The 19602-nt window shown below is 43.4% G+C and overlaps 2 protein-coding genes across 4 annotated transcripts; one reads left to right on the plus strand and one right to left on the minus strand.

Moving 5' to 3' along the window:
• Positions 1-3376: 3376 nt before the first annotated feature.
• On the minus strand, positions 3377-14964 carry mstnb (myostatin b). Of its 3 annotated transcripts, XM_053626211.1 has the most exons (6): positions 14836-14964; positions 13652-14446; positions 12716-12810; positions 6711-7121; positions 4650-5020; positions 3377-4366 (listed from the first exon to the last, which is right to left on the minus strand). In XM_053626211.1, the coding sequence occupies exons 4-6, from the start codon at positions 7075-7077 to the stop codon at positions 3986-3988; spliced, it is 1119 nt and encodes a 372-aa protein (XP_053482186.1). In that variant the 5' UTR covers positions 7078-7121; positions 12716-12810; positions 13652-14446; positions 14836-14964; the 3' UTR covers positions 3377-3985. The 3 variants fall into 3 exon arrangements, with proteins under 3 accessions (XP_053482186.1, XP_053482187.1, XP_053482185.1); XM_053626212.1 differs by lacking the exons at positions 12716-12810; positions 13652-14446; positions 14836-14964 and adding an exon at positions 10897-11407; XM_053626210.1 differs by lacking the exons at positions 12716-12810; positions 13652-14446; positions 14836-14964 and having other exon boundaries at positions 6711-7527.
• Positions 14965-15166: 202 nt separating this feature from the next.
• LOC128608479 (small membrane A-kinase anchor protein-like) lies at positions 15167-19571 on the plus strand. Its single transcript, XM_053626213.1, has 2 exons — positions 15167-15251; positions 16880-19571. The coding sequence occupies exon 2, from the start codon at positions 17001-17003 to the stop codon at positions 17271-17273; it is 273 nt and encodes a 90-aa protein (XP_053482188.1). The 5' UTR covers positions 15167-15251; positions 16880-17000; the 3' UTR covers positions 17274-19571.
• Positions 19572-19602: the final 31 nt, after the last annotated feature.

A 19602-nucleotide genomic window follows, 5' to 3' on the forward strand; every position in this document is an offset into this window, starting at 1 on the left:
TGGTGTGGCTTTTCAGAAGAGCATCTTTCTGTAGATGATGCATGACTAATTACGTCAAACTGTCCAGTGGATGGTGACCCAAGAAGGGTTTAATGAAGAGGGGTTTGACAACAGGAATATAGATCACAGGAGAAGAACATGTTTGGTGCACGGATCTTGAACTTCTCCGGTAACAAGCAAGGACGAGCAACCTTTTAACAAGATGTCTCCCTTTAAAACTAGCACCTAGCTGTGGTATATTAACATTGCGGTATTTTGTTCTGCCTACTATTCGTTTTTCACTTGAAGCATAAAGCCCGTATTAGTACAATAGCATGTTTTTTTTTTTTTAGCTCTAGGTTTCGACTGTGCATTCGTTGTTAAAAAGGATAAACCGACATGAAGATCAGAGAGCTGCCTATGGGAGAAAAGCGAACCATTTTGAAGCCGAGGAAAGACAGAAGATCTATCAGAGCCATTTCACAAGCATTGGGCGTAGACAAGACAACGATTTGGAACGTCCTGAAAAAGAAAGAGCACTGGTGTACTAACAAGCAGACACGGAACAGGTCGGCCAACAGCTGATGACGGAAACATTGTGGGAGCTGTGAAGAAAAACCCAAAAACACCAGTCAGTGACATCACCAACAACCTCCACAGGGCAGGGGCGAAGGCATCACAATCCACCGTTCCAAGAAGGAAATATGAAGGTCACACCACAAGATGCAAACCACTCCTGAGCAGTATGGTCGATTTAACCTGTACACTGCCCTCCACTAATATTGGCACCCTTGGTAAATATGAGCAAAGAAAGCTGTGAAAATTTGTCTTTACTGTTTAACCTTTTGATCTTTCGTTCAAAAGAATTCACAAAAATTCATTCTGCTCTTTTGGATATCATACAACTGTAAACAAAACACAGGTTTATCAAAAACAAATGTGTGTGCAACAATTATTGGCACCCTTTTAGTCAATACTTTGTGCTACGTCGCTTTGCCAAGATAACAGCTCTGAGTCTTCTCCTATAACGCCTGATGAGGTTGGAGAATACATGGTGAGGGATCTGAGAGCGTTCCTCCATACAGAACCTCTCCAGATCCTTCACATCTCGAGGTCCACGCTGGTGGACTCTCCTCTTCAGTTCACCCCACAGGTTTTCTATGGGGTTCAGGTCAGGGGACTGGGATGGTCATGGCAGGACCTTGATTTTGTGGTCAGTAAACCATTTGTGTGTTGATTTTGATGATGTTTTGGATCATTGTCCTGCTGGAAGATCCAACCACGGCCTGTTTGAAGCTTTCTGGCAGAGGCAGTCAGGTTTTCATTTAATATCTGTTGATATTTGATAGAGTCCATGATGCCATGTATGGATAAAGGACAAAATGTAAAATATCAATAGGAATATACTTCAAATATATTTTTCTCATATGAGTTCATAGGGGTGTCAATAATTGTTGCACACCTATATTTAACAAAGATATTTTTTTGTGTTGTGTTTGCACTTGTTTGATATCCATGAGAGCAGAGTATTTTTTGGGAATTCCTTTGAACAAAAATATCAAAAGGTTAAACAATAAAGACGATTTTTCACAGCCTTCTGTGCTCATATTTAGCAAGGGTGCCAATATTAGTGGAGGGCACTGTATGTTGTAGAAATCAGCAATTATCATTCACAAGGTGGCCTTTTGAAAGAAAGAAAGAAAAAAAAGAGACATGATCAGAGAACTGAAGCAGTAAAGAAAGAAACTGAGTTTGAATAAAGAGTTTTTACCTATGCCCTATGGTCCACAAAAAGGGTCAAATGTCGGTGGGAGGTAAACTAGAGGACGTAAAAACAGCCTCATTGTTGCCTAATAGAACGGAGTCTTCTGTAACTGAGAATTATCTGCAAATCAATCAGGAGGAAAGAAACGTGAATAAATACTTAAAACCTTGAACGCATCCCAAACCTTTCATGCTTATGCATAAACAGAACAAGGCTTAACAAAGACACAACGGTGGTATCCGAATGTATTATGTCAGCAGAAAATCTTGAGTGCAGTGTTATTGCTCCAGGACCTTTAATCTCTCACAACCCTCTGTTCACTTCTGTGCACGTCCCACCTGGTTGCCATCGGCAGGCGTCCAGCTCACAGCGGGAAAGGAAGCGGATCTCAGCAGTGCTCGGTTCGCCCTCTTCTGGTCGGAAGTGAGGACCTGCTCCAATTAGTCCCGCTGTCAAAACATTCACGCACTGGGCCTTTTTCTCTGACTCCAGGGCTATAAAGGCCTGACTGCAATTTTTTTTTTGTTGTTAAATTAGACTTACATAATAGAGCGTCTCAGTCCAATAACAAGCTATAAAAGCATGGGTTTGCGTGAGAACTAAGATTAAAAAACAAGGTTCCAATTCACCCTCTCCCCCCCATTCAGAAAGACCAAAGCATCGTTCAGCTCGAGCGTGCAACTTCTCAAAGACACCCGCCGAATCAGTACTGAGTCCGAGTACAGCTGCGAAGTCGTACAGCATGAATTTCTCCCCAACCCCCCCCCCTCACTCCCCCCCACTCCCCACGCCAAAAAGTTCCTCCAAGCTTCACCCATGCCAAGGTTGACATCACAGCCTGAACTCACTCTTAAGCTCTTAGAAGTCTCTGTGTAGAAGAATCTGTGTGCAATGTGTAATTAAATGTCGTGTGGCTAATATAATATTACCTTTCGCAACACAGCATGAGCTAAGCACATCTCATAGGGTTTTATGAAATAATACAGCTAAACGTAAAGCAAGCACATTTATTTGTATGAACAGCTACATAGATTTGATATTGTACACTTTTTTTTTTGTCGTCTTATACATAGAACTATAACAGAGGTTAAAAAAAGGTGTCTGTTAAAGGAAAGAAATGGCATGTATACAATGCAATTAGCAAACATATATCATATCAAAATCAGTTTTTACAACTTTTTTTTTTTTTTTAATTTTTTTTAATTTTTTTTTTTTTTTTTTTAATAATTTTTAGCAACCAATTCTTTCTATTGGTCTGCCATAGTGCAAACTGTGGTTTGAAGACAGAGAGTAAGTGATGTGGTATTAACATTCACACATACTTACTGACAATAACTCTGTCTTTAACACATTTCAACATGTAGACTGCATTCAAAGTGCCTCTGGTTCAAGTCCTCCTGTCCAGTAATGCTTATATATATATATATATATATATATATATATATATATATATATATATATATATATATATATATATATATATATATATATATGTATGTATATATATATATATATGTATGTATATATATATATATATATATATATATATGTATGTATATATATATATACATATATATATATATATATATGTATATATATATATATATATATAAAATTATAATAATAGTTCAAGTGTATAGGGCAGGTTCGAGCAGTTGACTAGTGAAATGAGATACAATTAACTGGTGTGTTGGGTTTATTGTAAAACGAAGACTTGTTTCAGGTTGCCTAAAATCTTTAGACAGGTTTTCAAGCTTTTTTATTATTATTATTTTCAAAAAAAGTGTCCTCGAGTCCCTCTCTGTTGCTCTTGGATACTTTACTTAAACAACCTCGGTGATCGTTAGACAGCTGTTTGGAGTGAGAACAGAACTAAATGGATATTGTTGAGCATGTTTGTTTTTTTTTTTTTATAATACGTGTGTGTGTGTGTGTGTGTTTGTACTACGGGCAATGTATAAAAGATATTTGTCGTCCATTTCTCCAAGTCGAACCGGCATTACATTCCTTCAGTACATCCATGTGACCTCTGACCCCAAGATGCGGATATAGCGTAAACGAATAAGAAGTCAGTGAGAGGAAGCGGTGCTGTGTGGATGGCTCCTTGCTTGCTGCTATTTCTGGTTCTATTGCATATTGCACAGTATTAGCATGGATAATGGTTGAAAGGTGTCGTGAAGAAGTCCAGAGGGGAAACGGTCGGGAAAGGGAACGGATCGAGTCCTCGCATGGGCATGTCGATCACGAGCAGCCACAGCGATCCACTACCATGGAGGGGATCTTGCCGTAGATGATCTGCTCTTTTCCGTTGAAGTAGAGCATGTTGATGGGAGACATCTTGGTGGGCGTGCAGCAGGGGCCGGCAGTGCCACGTGGGTTGGCCTTGTTCACCAAGTGCGTATGCGGGTACTTCTGCAAGTGCACGTAGTCGCACTCGCCCGAGCAGTAGTTGGCCTTGTAGCGTTTTGGGGCAATAATCCAGTCCCAGCCGAAGTCTTCAAAGTCCACCGTAAGGGGGTAGCGGCAGCAGCGGGACTCGGACGAATTCTCATCACAGTCTAGTCCTGATTCTCTCCTGGTTCGCTTTGGAACTTCAGAAATTTTCACCTCCAAGAACGGGAGCTGGGATCGGAAAAACAAAAGCATGACTCTTTGAGATAAAGAACAATTCAGTCGATCTAGACTTTCCTAAACCTAGAAGATTTCTTCTTCTTCTTCTTCGAGTTATCTAGGAGATTTTATCGGTATCAACTACCTTTTGCTAACTTCAAATAATCCCATTTTAACCAGCAAAGAGTGTCACACAGACACTAGAGTCTTCTTTTTAACGTTTCGTTCGCCTGGAACGGGCTTTATGATGTACGTTCAGTTAAACGTCAAATACATATCAATAACCCACACTCACCAGTCCCTCTTCTCCAGGCTCCGCAGAAGTGATCGCGAGATCGTTGCTTTTGGAGTCGAACGCGTTGATCTCAATCCCCCAGTTGGTTTCCGGCTGCCTCAGCCACACCGCAAGCACCTGCTTCACGTCGATGCTCTGCCACGAATTGACTCCTGCGTCCACGTCGATCTTCAGCGAACGTATTCGTACGTGCCTTCTCCCGTCTTTGATGGGCATGAGTCGCGATATCTGCAAGAACACCGTTGTCGCCTCATCCGCTGGGCGCAAGTGCACCCAGAGCTGCGCCCTTACGATGCGGCTCGCTTGGATCTTCGGGCTGAAGGAGAAAAAACAGCACTTCGGTTTTTGGTCGACTTGAACGTCGGGGTTGGCTAAAGGAGAGAGGGGGAGAGACCAGGAGGAGAATTATTCAGCGAATAGAAAACAGGAGTAGATCATATATTTAAAAGGTATCCGAGACAACATGGGGTTAAATGTTACAGCACTGTAAAGCCCTGTATTCAGACTCGCCTTCCTTATTCTTCTAACTACACACAACCGAACACGGTTAGCTAGCTGCACTAGTAATCGAATGAAGACGGTACACGAACTGATGCATTGTGGGATCGGTGTGTAAACACTTGCTTAAGATGCACACGGAGCACAAATTAACCCCTTAAACCCCTCGATCTGTCAGTTTAAATCTCACACTCCTCACAATACTCTATAACAACTTACTGAATAATAAACAGGTACGAATCGTTCATTCTGAAACGATTCAAAACTCCTACCGCTTACAGGTTAAGTAGCGTTTATTTACAAATATATGGAGATGTATAGAATTAACACGGGACGGTTCACAACGCAACAGATACAGCTGAGAGCAACAGCTGGCATGCACGAAGGAAAACATAAAAGATGGGAGGTTTCTCGTGCTCGAGTCCATTGTTTCATCACCACAAGTAAGAAAAATGGTCAGAGTGTATGGTTAGATATTAATAATAATCATTTTGGAAAAAAAAGAAGTTGTTCAAAAGTTTGCATCTCCCTCAAGTCCACCTGTATAACTGTCTTTATATATATATATATATATATATATATATATATATATATATATATATATATATATATATATAAAACTGCCTTCAAACTCTTTAGTGAACTGAACAGCTTTATTTATTTATTTATTTTGGCATCCTCTCAGTTTTACTCTCCACGACATTTCTGTTAGAACTCTGCCAGACGTCGGACGCCGCCGTCGTCAGATCCGATCTGAAAAACCCGTAAGAGCTCATGGCGAAACTTTTCACTTTGTTCTTCGCGTTGGTCTTTTGTTTGTGGATAGATTGTAAAACAGTGATACGTTTTGTGTTTATTTTTTCTTTCTTTTTCTTTTTTTTTTTCTGCAGTCAGCTGTGGCTGAGATTACAAGACAGACTTCATAAAAAAAAAAACAACAGAAAAATAAACATATCAATAAGAATTGTGTATAAAAGTAAAGCTTCGGAGAACTAGAAGGAATATGTACAAAGCACAGGCATAACTGCAAGTGTGGCAGAGTGGATTAAAAGGTTTAAAGGGTCAAGTGATTATAAAAATAGCTGTTAGCCGGTATAGATCATAATGATTTTTAGGATATATGTATATACTTAAATCATGGACTCATAAAAAGTAAAAAGTAGCCACATAGTTGTTGTTTTATTTCAGAACTTTCCACTCACAATGCACTTTATTTATAGGTATATATTATAGGTTAGGTTTTAATAATCTTTGTTTAATAAACAAAATTAGAAATCCACAGATCCTGAGAAGCAGGGTTCACAAACATTTCACATGTGACTATTTGACTATGTGGTCACACACACACACACACACACACACACACACATAGAAACAAACAAACAAACAAAAAAACTCCCAACATATACCCTACACATGTGTACAGTAACATGTGTAAAGGGTGCGCGCGTGCACCAGATGTTCCTATGCATTAGAAAGAAAGAAAAAAACAAACAACGCATTACCAAAATAAAGGAATGAATAAATAAAGTTAGGCTATGAAGCAGTAGTAAAGGGACTCACGCTCGGCGGCCATGCTCATGACGGTCTCGGTGGTGGCGTGCTCCTCGTCGTCCTCCTCCTCGTCCTGGAGCGCGGTGCCCGGCTTGCCGTCGTCCCCGAGCACGTCGTACAGGTCGAGCAGCTGCTGCACCGGTGGCGCTTTCGGGAGCAGCTGCTTGACCACATCGCGGCTCACGTTGGGAGCGTGTTTGAGGCGCAGTTTGCTCAGGATCTGGGACTTGATGGCTTGCAGACGGAGCTGCTTGCTGTGCTGGCGGAAAGCGCACGCGCTGGCCGCTGAACACTGCGCCTCGCGCTCCTCCGTCACGGCGGTGGGTTGCTGCTGCTGCTGCTGCTGCTCCGGTGCTCCGGTGTCAGTGCGCGCCATCGGACCGAACGCCACCACGAAGCCCAGCGAAATCAGAACCTGCGCTAAATGCATGATCAGCCAGGTCAGGTCTCAGAGAGGAGTGCGCGCGCGGTTGTGTTTTCTGTGTGGCAGCAGTAACAGGAACACCGTGTGCCATGCACACCGGACAGGTAGCGCGAGATGTCATGCTTCAATTCGCCCAAAAGCCTTTTTATACCGCCAAATTATTCCGCCGCTCTTATTTAGGCTCTGGCGTCGAAATCTATGATTGGCTACTCGGAGCAACAATAAATCAGAGGTGGACTTCAGTCCGGATTTTTTTCCTCCCTTTCCAGCGCTGAAACCTTAAAGAGACAGACCCGCAACTTTCTCCACTACACTACATTACACTACCACTCCACTACCACTACATTACACTACCACTCCACTACCACTACACTACATTACACTACCACTCCACTACCACTACACTACAACTCCACTACCACTACACTACCACTACGCTACAACTCCACTACCACTACACTACCACTCCACTACACTACATTACACTACCACTCCACTACACTACCGCTCCACTACCATTACCACTACACTACATTACACTACCACTCCACTACACTCCACTACATTACACTACCACTCCACTACCACTCCACTACATTACACTACCACTCCACTACCACTACACTACATTACACTACCACTACAACTCCACTACCACTACGCTACAACTCCACTACCACTACACTACCACTCCACTACACTACATTACACTACCACTCCACTACCACTCCACTACAACTACCACTACACTACATTACACTACCGCTCCACTACCATTACCACTACACTACATTACACTACCACTCCACTACATTACACTACCGCTCCACTACCACTACACTACATTACACTACCACTCCACTACAACTACCACTACACTACATTACACTACCGTTCCACTACCATTACCACTACACTACATTACACTACCACTCCACTACAACTACACTACATTACACTACCGTTCCACTACCACTCCACTACAACTACCACTACACTACATTACACTACCGCTCCACTACCACTACACTACCGCTCCACTACCCTACATTACACTACCACTCCACTACATTACACTACATTACACTACCGCTCCACTACCACTACACTACCACTACACTTTACTACCACTACACTACATTACACTACTGCTCCACTACCACTACACTTCATTACCACTACACTACATTACACTACCACTACACTACATTACCGCTCCACTACCACTCCACTACATTACACTACCGCTCCACTACCACTACACTACCACTACACTACACTACCACTACACTACATTACACTGCCGCTCCACTACCACTACACTACCACTCCACTACACTACCACTACACTACATTACACTGCTGCTCCACTACCACTACACTTCACTACCGCTACACTACATTACACTACCACTCCACTACCACTACACTACATTACACTGCCGCTCCACTACCACTACACTACCACTCCACTACACTACCACTACACTACATTACACTGCCGCTCCACTACCACTACACTTCACTACCACTACATTACACTACCACTCCACTACCATTACACTACCACTACACTACACTACCACTACACTACATTACACTACCGCTCCACTACCACTACACTACCATTACACTACCACTACACTCCACTACCACTACACTACACTACCACTACACTACATTACACTACCGTTCCACTACCACTACACTACATTACACTACCACTCCACTACCACTACACTACATTACACTACCACTCACTACACTACATTACACTACCACTACACTTCACTACCACTACAACTACACTACACTACCGCTCCACTACCACTACACTACCGCTCCACTACCACTACACTTCACTACCGCTCTACTACCACTACACTCCCACTCCACTACCACTACACTTCACTACACTACCGCTCCACTACCACTACACTCCCGCTCCACTACCACTACAACTACACTACCGCTCCACTACACTACCGCTCCACTACCACTACAACTACACTACCGCTCCACTACACTACCGCTCCACTACCACTACACTCCACTACAGCTCCACTACACTCCCAATAACACTACCACTACACTACCACTACACTACATTACACTACCACTCACTACACTACATTACACTACCACTACACTTCACTACCACTACATTACACTACCACTCCACTACCATTACACTACCACTACACTACACTACCACTACACTACATTACACTACCGCTCCACTACCACTACACTACCATTACACTACCACTACACTCCACTACCACTACACTACACTACCACTACACTACATTACACTACCGTTCCACTACCACTACACTACATTACACTACCACTCCACTACCACTACACTACATTACACTACCACTCACTACACTACATTACACTACCACTACACTTCACTACGAATACACTTCACTACCACTACAACTACACTACACTACCGCTCCACTACCACTACACTACCGCTCCACTACCACTACACTTCACTACCGCTCTACTACCACTACACTCCCACTCCACTACCACTACACTTCACTACACTACCGCTCCACTACCACTACACTCCCGCTCCACTACCACTACAACTACACTACCGCTCCACTACAACTACACTACCACTACACTACCGCTCCACTACACTACCGCTCCACTACCACTACACTCCACTACAGCTCCACTACACTCCCAATAACACTACCACTACACTACCACTACACTACATTACACTACCACTCACTACACTACACTTCACTACCACTACACTTCACTACCACTACACTTCACTACCACTACAACTACACTACACTCCCACTCCACTACCACTACACTCCCGCTCCACTACCACTACAACTACACTACCACTACACTACCGCTCCACTACAACTACACTACCACTACACTACCGCTCCACTACACTACCGCTCCACTACCACTACAGCTCCACTACACTCCCAATAACACTACCACTACACTACAACTACACTACCGCTCCACTACCACTCCCACTACACTACCGCTCCACTACCACTACACTACAACTACCACTACACTACCGCTCCACTACCACTACACTACAACTACCACTACACTACCGCTCCAGGGTTTCATAGAATAGTTAACATGTATTCAATGAAATTAAAGAGCATGTTTAATTCAAACCCACAATATATCCTGCTCTCGGCATTCTGCATTACCTCACACACACACACACACACACACACACACACACACACACACACACACACAGAAAAAAACCCAACATATGCCCTACACATATGTTGACATATGAGAGACAATCTCTCTGTCTGTCTCTCTCTCTGTCTCTGTGTCTCTCTCGCTCTCTGTCTGTCAGCCTCTCTCTGTCTCTTTCCATCTCTGTCTGTCTCGCTATCTCTATCTGTGTGTCTCTCTCTCTCTCTGTGTCGCTCTCTGTGTCTGTCTCTCTCTATCTCTCTCTGTGTGTGTGTCTCTCTCTCTCTCTCCCTGTCTGTCTCTCAATCTCTCTCTCTCTCTGTCTGTCTCTCTATCTCTCTCTGTCTCTCTCTCTCTGTCTCGCTATCTCTCTCTCTCTCTGTCTTTCCCTGTCTGTCTCTCTCTCTGTCTGTCTCGCTATCTCTCTCTGTGTCTCTCTCTCTGTCTCTCTCTCTGCTGATCACCTGCTGGGAATATTGGCCAGCAAAATGAAATCAAACACTTCTGTAGTCAATATTTTGCACAACAAGGTGTGAGATATTTACTATATATATTTACATGTGTAGAACAGACTCAGAAGGGATTGTGGGTTGATGGTGTCGCTGTGGCATTAGTTTTCACGTCAGTACACCAAGATTATGGAGTCATCTTTTATTAAACGTTTTATTAACTGGACATCACTCGCTTGTCCTTTCAGATCTTCTCGCAGTGCCACTTGGACACCAGTGCACAGTGATAACGATCTGGACAGAAACAGACAAAGGTCTCCAAGGTAGAGATGTAAAATCAGGAGAAAAATGAGATGGTGAGACCGAGGGATGGAAAAGAGAGAGAGAGAGAGAGAGAGAGAGAGAGAGAGAGAGAATGAGAAGGATCATGAGAAGGAAGAGAGGCAGAAGGAAAGAGATTGAGAAAGATCTCACATCCCAACCGGCAAATAAGATATGTTTTATTCTTTTAAATCCTGAGAAAACTGTTCTGTACTTTATAAGTAAAATGTTTACCTGGGACAGTTTTGTAATTACTGTTCCATTTATTATTAATAATAATAATTAAAGACTGCCATCTACTGTTCATATCTGGAATTCAGGTCATTTATATCTTGTACATAAATGACTGCAGGCAATTTTTTCAATCAGTGTTCCCTTAAACATATCATTGTAAATCCATAAAATGTGATATATGTAGAATAATATATTGTTTGCTCAGTAAATGGAACTGGTGATCTGTGAAGTTACTTGAATGTGCAGCTTGGAAGCACAACTACTGCGTGTCGTGCCACCATCCCAAATAAATGGTAAATGGCGCACTTATATAGCGCTTTTATCCAAAGCGCTTTACACTGTGTCTCATTCACACACACACACTCACACATCAATGGTAGCAGAGCTGCCATGCAAGGCGCTAACTTGCCATCAGGAGCAACTTGGGGTTCAGTGGACACTTCGACACGTGGAGTCACGTGGGCCGGGAATCGAACCGACAACCCTACGATTAGTGGACAACCCGCTCTACCACCTGAACCACAGCCGCCCCACCACTAACTCTATCTGATCTATCTGATCTAACAGCAAGAACGATGACCGAATACCGTAATACCCAAGATTTTGTTCATTACTAGCGTTAGCAAAGTTACAGCGCCCGCCACTAATATTGGCACCCTTGGTAAATATGAGCAAAGGCGGCTGTGAAGAATCGTCTTTATTGTTTAACCTTTTGATCTTTTGTTAAAACAACTCACAAAAATACTCGGCTCTCATGGATATCAAACAATTGCAAACACTACACGGGTTTATTAAAAATTAAAATCTGCCAAATCCTGTATGGGACCGGCTAATGAATATTCTGCTGAACCGTGCACAAATTTGAAATCTAATTATAACTGGTTATAAAAACAAACTCAGTTCACTATCGGCGAGTATAATGTTCTTGGTATAAACTTACAATCTGATGGATTCTGTTCCATAAATAAAGAGATGATTAAAAACCACTCCACTCCATGCTATGTCTGTTCATACTGCTTATAGCATGGCTGCCCAGTCCTGCTCCTGGAGAGCCTCTGTCCTGTAGAGTTTAGCTCCAACCCCAATTAAACACACCTAAACCACCTAATCAAGGTGTTCAGGATTACTAGAAACTTCCAGGCAGGTGTGTTAGACCAGGTTGGAGTTAAACTCTGCAGGACATTGGCCCTCCAGGAGCAGGATTGGAAACACCTGGCTTATAGCAAATTCATTTTGACTTCATTGTACCGGATTATTTGTATTTCCATGTGTTTTCTACAGTAGCGGGAGATTCAGAACCGTGTTGATGGTCACACATTCCCAAAAAACAGTTTATGCTGAAGTCTCACATGCGCCTCAGTGTTTCCGCTCACCTTTTCCCAAGAGCTGCTGCTGTAATCATAAACACTCGTCCCTGTGCTCATCCCAGGACTCCTCGTCCCAATGTCCTCATCTCATACTGAACATCCTGTAAACACACCACAACAACAAGAGTGTTCTCTTTTTTTTCTCTCTCTCTCTTTCTAAATAGACTTATTTATGAACGAAACTCATTTCCTCCATCGTACTCTACGCTGTCCAGAAAGTTGTGACGAAACCAGTCGCATGTGGATAATGGTGTGTTTAGATGGGGTAATGGGGTTGCAGTCGATGCTAAATGTCGTTACAGTGTAATCTTCTTACTCGTGTACGAACACGTCCGAGAGGAAGGTTCATATCCTGAAGGTCTCGTCGTCACCGTGATTCTGCCCTTACGTTGTCCGTAAAAAGATGGAGGGCTTACGTATCAGCCTTCGAAATCACCCTCAGTCATTAGCTAATTTTGTCCGTATTTCCGGTTGCCTAGCAGCAGGGTTCTCCCGACGTTCACCTCGATTATCATCGGTATATCATCAATACCTTCTTATCTTAAAAGAATGAATTCGCATGTTTATCTAAAGCAGACTTCAATCTGCTTCCTAATTGGTTCATTTTGCACCAGGGTTCGGATCCAGTCCAAGGTTAGTTTGGCTAGAAACTGCGTTGGATGGATTGAGGGATGGATGGATGGAGGGATGGAGGGATGGATATTATTGCTCAGAGTAGGCTATTTGTGGTTGTGCGGTATGGAATTTAGAGGAACTGCTCTGGTATGATGAACTGGAACACCGACTGCACCCCAGACCTCCTCACCCAGCATCACTGCCTGATCTCACAAAGCCCCCCAAAATTTAGTGGAAAGCCTTCTCAGAGAGTGATGTTCAACATGCCCACATGAATCTGATGGTCAGGTGTCTACAACCGTTTGCCCATATAGTATCATATCTTACTGAAGCGAGTAAATACGGAGAACAGGAGAGATCTTTTAGACAGATGATATTGTAGACAGCGAGATGCCGTCCTGCGTTTCTGGAGTTTTGTCGAACGTGTTTGAGACGAGGTCTCGAGAGCCACAGGATCGAGACATCTGACGTGTCTGAGTGGTAGAGAAAAATGATATTACAGACTTGAATGATGGAGAAAGACAGAAAAAAAAAGTAGTCTCAGGTAGAATTAGTGCAGTTTTATAAGGAAATGAGCTGGAAGTTTTACTGAGCATCTTGCAGAACCAGCCACGGTTCTTCTGGAGACTGTCACACTCGCTTCTTATTTCTGCAGCAAAATCCAGCAGCTTTCTTTAGGTTTTTTTTTTTGTTGTTTTTTTTTTAATCGTCTGAAAAGTCTCTCTTAACACTTATTATATACTGTTTTACACATTTTTCTGTAACGTTTCATTTTATGCTGGAAAACTAATATTTGGGTATCTAAAATCAAAGTTTTTAAATCAAAGACTCGATAATGTAGAAGTCATAAAATAAAAATCTATTACAAAGTTTGTACTAAAAAAAAAAAAAGTTCATAAGACTTTTGCACAGGTCTGTATGTTCTAGAGAGTATTTAATTGGACAAACACAAGATTAGTACAAAGATGAGTCATTGAAATTTTTTAAATTGTTTAAAAAAAAAAATGTCTTACTGATAGATGGGAGGACGGTTTGTCGTAACATCAGCTGTAGCATTGCCTCCTGAGGGATATGGGAGTATCTGGAAACCAGCAGAAGGGCCTGAAAGACCTGGTTGAAGAGCTAGAGAAGAGCAGATTTTAGCTCTGGGTGAGGAGAAAGGAGATGTTTTGGGGTTAAAGGAGTGAAACGTTGTTGAGCGGTGGTACCCTTAGCGGACCTATGGGCACCAGAGGAGGTGCGACATGCAGTAATGCTATAGCGTGTCAAAATCTATTTAAAATGTGTAAAGTGTACTTTTGTATTAGTCTTCTAATCATTACAAATAATAATGGACATATACAAAAAAAACAAAAAACAAAACAAAAAAAAACCCTCTAAAACACCAGCTTTGATCTCAGGGCCACTTTAAGGGTCAAATACTCGATCTGACCGCCAGATGGCGACATCAACAAAAAATAAAAGGTCATAACTTTAACCATGAAATGACCATGAGATCTGCAATAACCTACTTTCAGACTGCGCCTCGGCAATGTTGGTTGGGGATAAAGATTCCCGAGCAGCCGGAGAGAAGAGCGCTTACAGCAAACAAACTAAACAAAAACTAAACAAGAAAATCCAGACATATGCAGATGTGTTCAGTGAGGGACTGACTGGAGGGAGTGCGACATTTCGTGGTTCTGTGTAATAACCCGATTGGGTTACAGGGATGAACTTTGGAGACTCGGATAAGTCCGTGAGATCAGAGCTGAGCTGCGTGCTGCTTTCCCTTCCTTATTCTGCACATCTGCACAGCTTCACATCTGGACTGAGAGAGAGAGAGAGAGAGAGAGAGAGAGAGAGAGAGGAACCTGAGGTGAGACAAGAAGACTGAGATTTCTATGCATCTGTAATCTGGGTTCTTTTTCCAGCAGGATCATGTCAAGAGGTAGGTGCTTCCTTCACACACACACACACACACACACACACACACACACACACATACAGTCTCCAGGACATCACTGACTTCATGGTGTTATTATTATTATTATTATTATTATTATTATTATTATTAAGCTTTGTTACGACCTTGATATGCCTGACATCATCACGCTTTTAACGTGACACACGTTATAGTAATGATTAATGAACACGTGTAGAGCTTTAACGTGCACCTCAGTCTACCTGTTCACTGGGGGGGGGGGGGGGGGGGAGTTGCGGTTGGCGAAGGCGGTGGCCAAAGTGCTTCCGCGCGCGCTGTTCAGATTTCTGACGTCCCTGTGTTAGTGTGTATCAGGGATCAGGCTGATCACGTGTCACAGGAACAAAACATGTCCTTGTGCTGGTGACTATCATTGGGGTGATGCATATTTGACCCACAATAATAACAACAACAACAACAACAATAGACACCCTTTTGTAATTGAAAATGTATATTTTTAAAATTATCCCCCTTTTCTTCATTTCATCCGTTACTGTTTTCTTTATTTCAGCCATTGATGATAGTTCGAATTGCAAATGGCAATTGAAAAATATATCTACAGGACCGACGTGCAAGAATCGACACGTACAGAAAGGTTAAAAACTTACACTGAAAACGCTATTAATGTAATACTCTTCGAATGAAAAGATGTCGTCGGTGTGCCGGGTTTACGGGAATGAACGACACGTGCTTTTCTTTTTAAATCAGTTTATTAGTTACGGTTAATGTTGTGGAATATCGACGAGACAAGTTAGTTCTTATTCTCGTAGGACCCGCTATTTATAGCAGCTATAAACAGTCGTTCCGTCACCAGCTGCTCTTTTTCCTTTCTCTTGAAGTTAATAAGACAAAAACAACAACAACCGCGGCTTATCATGTTTCCGAAAAACACGACGCGTGAACTCTTTACAGGGGCGTACGGTGGTTTATCGTTTAGCACGTCTACCTTGCACCTCCGGGGTTGGGGGGTTCGATTCCCGCCTCCGCCCTGTGTGCACGGAGCTTGCATGTTCTCCGAGGGTTTCCTCCGGGTACTCCGGTTTCCTCCCCTCGTCCAAAGACGAGCATTGTGGACGTGCGTGAAACTGTGCCTCGCGATGGGTTGGCACCCCGGCCACGGTGTCCCTCCTCGCCTTGTGCCGGAAGTCCCCATGATCCTGTCTAGGATAAACAGGATGGATGGACGGATGTCTCCTTACAGAAAATGTCCCGATATCGATGTTTACACACGTGTTTTTTTAAAAAACTGCATGTAGTGCCGTGCAAATCCCTGTGAACGAGCCGTTACTATACAAACGATAACATATTAAAGAATTCGTCGTATTCGCCGCTAGCGGCGCATAATTAACCAGGTGGACATCTGTTTTGGAAACGTGCCAGTGTAGCATGTTCTGTTAAATACGTGTGTGTAGTCAGGACTAGCTCTAGTCCTCTCTGTTCACGAACAAAACACTGGATACGAAAAGGCCAGAACCATCAGTACACGCTAATAAATAACCAGCTTCGACTAGAGATGCTGTCAGAACGTGTATTTATCTAGTCGAGTAAAGATCAGCGACATAAATCACTGATGCTCTTCCATCTTCTCCTGGCAGGGAGATCAGAAGTCGTCCATGAGTGAGCTGTGCCTCATCACCTGGTCACCGGCTGAACTTCGCCGTCCACCGCCATCCTCTTGATTTTCCTCTTTCAAACCAATGCACCATTTTGCGGATCATGGGATGCATCAAATCCAAGTGCAACAAGCCCACGCAGAACTCCAGCACGGTGGAGAAGGTGGACGGCGGGCCTGGGAAGAAGCGAGAGGAGAAGGCTGTCCTGGTGTATTCGGAAGCGGCACCGGACCGGAACACGTCGCAGGTCAACCCGGTCCTTCTGGACTACGCACAGAGACTCTCGGAGGAGATCGTGGCTCGGGCCGTGCAGCAGTGGGCCGAGGTGGACAGCCGCTACAGTGACATCCCATACATCGAGTGTGACTTGCCTTGAAGGCCACTACATCTCGCGTGCTTTTCCCAAGGTCCAGAAGCACAGCTTGGCCTGATGAAGGCCAGTGATGTGAATGCGGTGTTGCTGCACCATGTGAATGCAGAAGAAATTTGGTGTTTGGATACCTTTTGTAAGTGTATAACGTTTGTGTGGGAAGGAGTACTGTGGCAGCATCGAGGCTTTTCCGTCTGTAAAAGCACAAACGTACAAAAAGAAAGTGCTAGCAAAGCATTAGTACGCCTCGGAAGGTTTTGATTTTCCCCTTAATCACTGAGACGTGTCATATCCATAGCCTGAATTTGTACAGGGCAAGCCAAGAGCAATGTCCAGAGACCGAAATGGCATCGATCCCAGAGATGCTATAAATAAGCCCAGACCGTGATCCCTGCGTTTGCTCGGATCGACATGCCCCCGCCCCCCCCAGTGTTCATATTGCTGTGGGAAGTTCGAATGCCGTGTCGTGTCGGCAGTCTTATAAGATTACTTGTTAAACTGTACGAGATCCCAACGAAATGGCCGTATTCTTTAACAGACCGCGTGATAACGTGTCAAGATTACGGCGTGACCGGCGGTTAAATTAAAGTAAATAAACGTTCTGCTTACGTCGTCAATCGGACATTTCTGAAAGTGAGCTTGAGGATATTTTTCTCTCCGCTAGCATGGTTCGTTTGTGTTTCGTCATCGCGACTAGCCCAGTTTGTTGTAGCCGTCCCGTACGTTTTTGTCGTGTCCTACGCCCGCATGGATTTCAGACGAGCGTCTCTGCAGTGCCTCGATGGCATTAAATCCGTGAGCGCTTCAAATCGTGCATTCTAAGACCACCTCACAACCAAAGAATTTGTTTTCTTTTAACGCGCTCCGCGAAGTGGAGCGAGTTTTTAAACACGGCTACATGCCAAATTTTGTCTATAGGTCTTTTTTTTTGTGCTTGTTGAAGTTACTCGCCAGCCGGGCAACTACAAAAGCTAACATCGCGGACGTTAAATGTATTCGTCCACTGAAATAAATCATGTGTACTGTACACATCGGTAGGCGCGTTTCCACCAACGTTCCGGAACCTCTCGGGGGGGGGGAATTAAAAGATTCCTGGACGAGTTCCTGCTTAGCAGTTTTATTTTTAACATGCTCTCCAAGTCCATCGCGACCTTTCGGCAGCGTCCCGATCCAGCCATGAGAATGCTTTCGATTGGTTCTCCTTTTGTCAGAGAAGTTCTTAAAGGCTCTCACAAAATAATATCTAAAAAATATGACCATTTTTGGAAGATATTTTGCTAAAACGTCCCCTACAGTATATTTGGAGTCTTTTGAGACACCCTGTACATGCGTCTAATTTTAACCAAGTCAAACATTTACTTTTAGATTTGTGGGTGGGAGAAGGGGGCGGAGCTTCCAACGTGGCGTCGGTTAATATCGGAGCGTTCAAAACACCCACGCGACTGTCAATCGTTCCAGATTCTAAATATAATTACAGCACTATTTTATTTCATTTCCTCTAACTTTGCATTATTAATGCTTAATCGCTCGATGCTACATGTACCTAGTCAAATTCTTAGATTCGGTAACACGCTAGTTCATACATCGCATCGTTCGCGTTCTCATGATTTTGCGTTTGCCTTCGGATTACGAGGTACAAAAATCGCAAACTACTATCTAAACCCACCGTAAAATGGGTTTCCTCAGAAAGTCCAGAGTTTCTGAAATGGGTCCCTGTGGTGGAAGTGCACTTGTGGACAGAATGAAATTTTGAAAATCCTGTAAAGCGCGTGTTCTGTACCGATATGACGTGAGATAATCGGCTCATTAGGATCGGAGGAGGCAAGTCTTTTTCAGTCATGCAGCTCAAAAACATACCATCCTCACGTCAAAGAGGAATTTATGCCGGTTTTCAAAGAGCTACGTTTGACTGACGGAACTAGTCTGTAGGTACTGGATAGTACTAACTAAACTGCTGACCACGTGAGACCTTTAACGAGCGGTAACAAGCACAATCCGCCCTGTCGTGTGGGCATTTAGACCACTGATGTGAGCTCTACAAGCGTCTAACCAAATCGTTTAACCGACGCCCCTTTAAACCCAGCGGTCTACATCGACCTCGTGTTGCCACAGAATTCTGGAGACGTTTCAAAATGTTTATACAGTGCGACACCTCGATGGAATCTAATGGAATAATAAACGTGGAGATGAAGCGTTAGCTTGTTTGGATCAAGAGGAGATCTTTGAGCATCAGCAAATCCATTTCACACTGGATAATCTCCAGCTGCACTCACATCCTTAACACCATTTCTTATATTTAATCCAGACCACCGACTGGGAAGGAACGTCCCCAGTG

This window comes from Ictalurus furcatus, chromosome 6, assembly GCF_023375685.1.
Source record: "Ictalurus furcatus strain D&B chromosome 6, Billie_1.0, whole genome shotgun sequence".
NCBI classification, from domain to species: domain Eukaryota; kingdom Metazoa; phylum Chordata; class Actinopteri; order Siluriformes; family Ictaluridae; genus Ictalurus; species Ictalurus furcatus.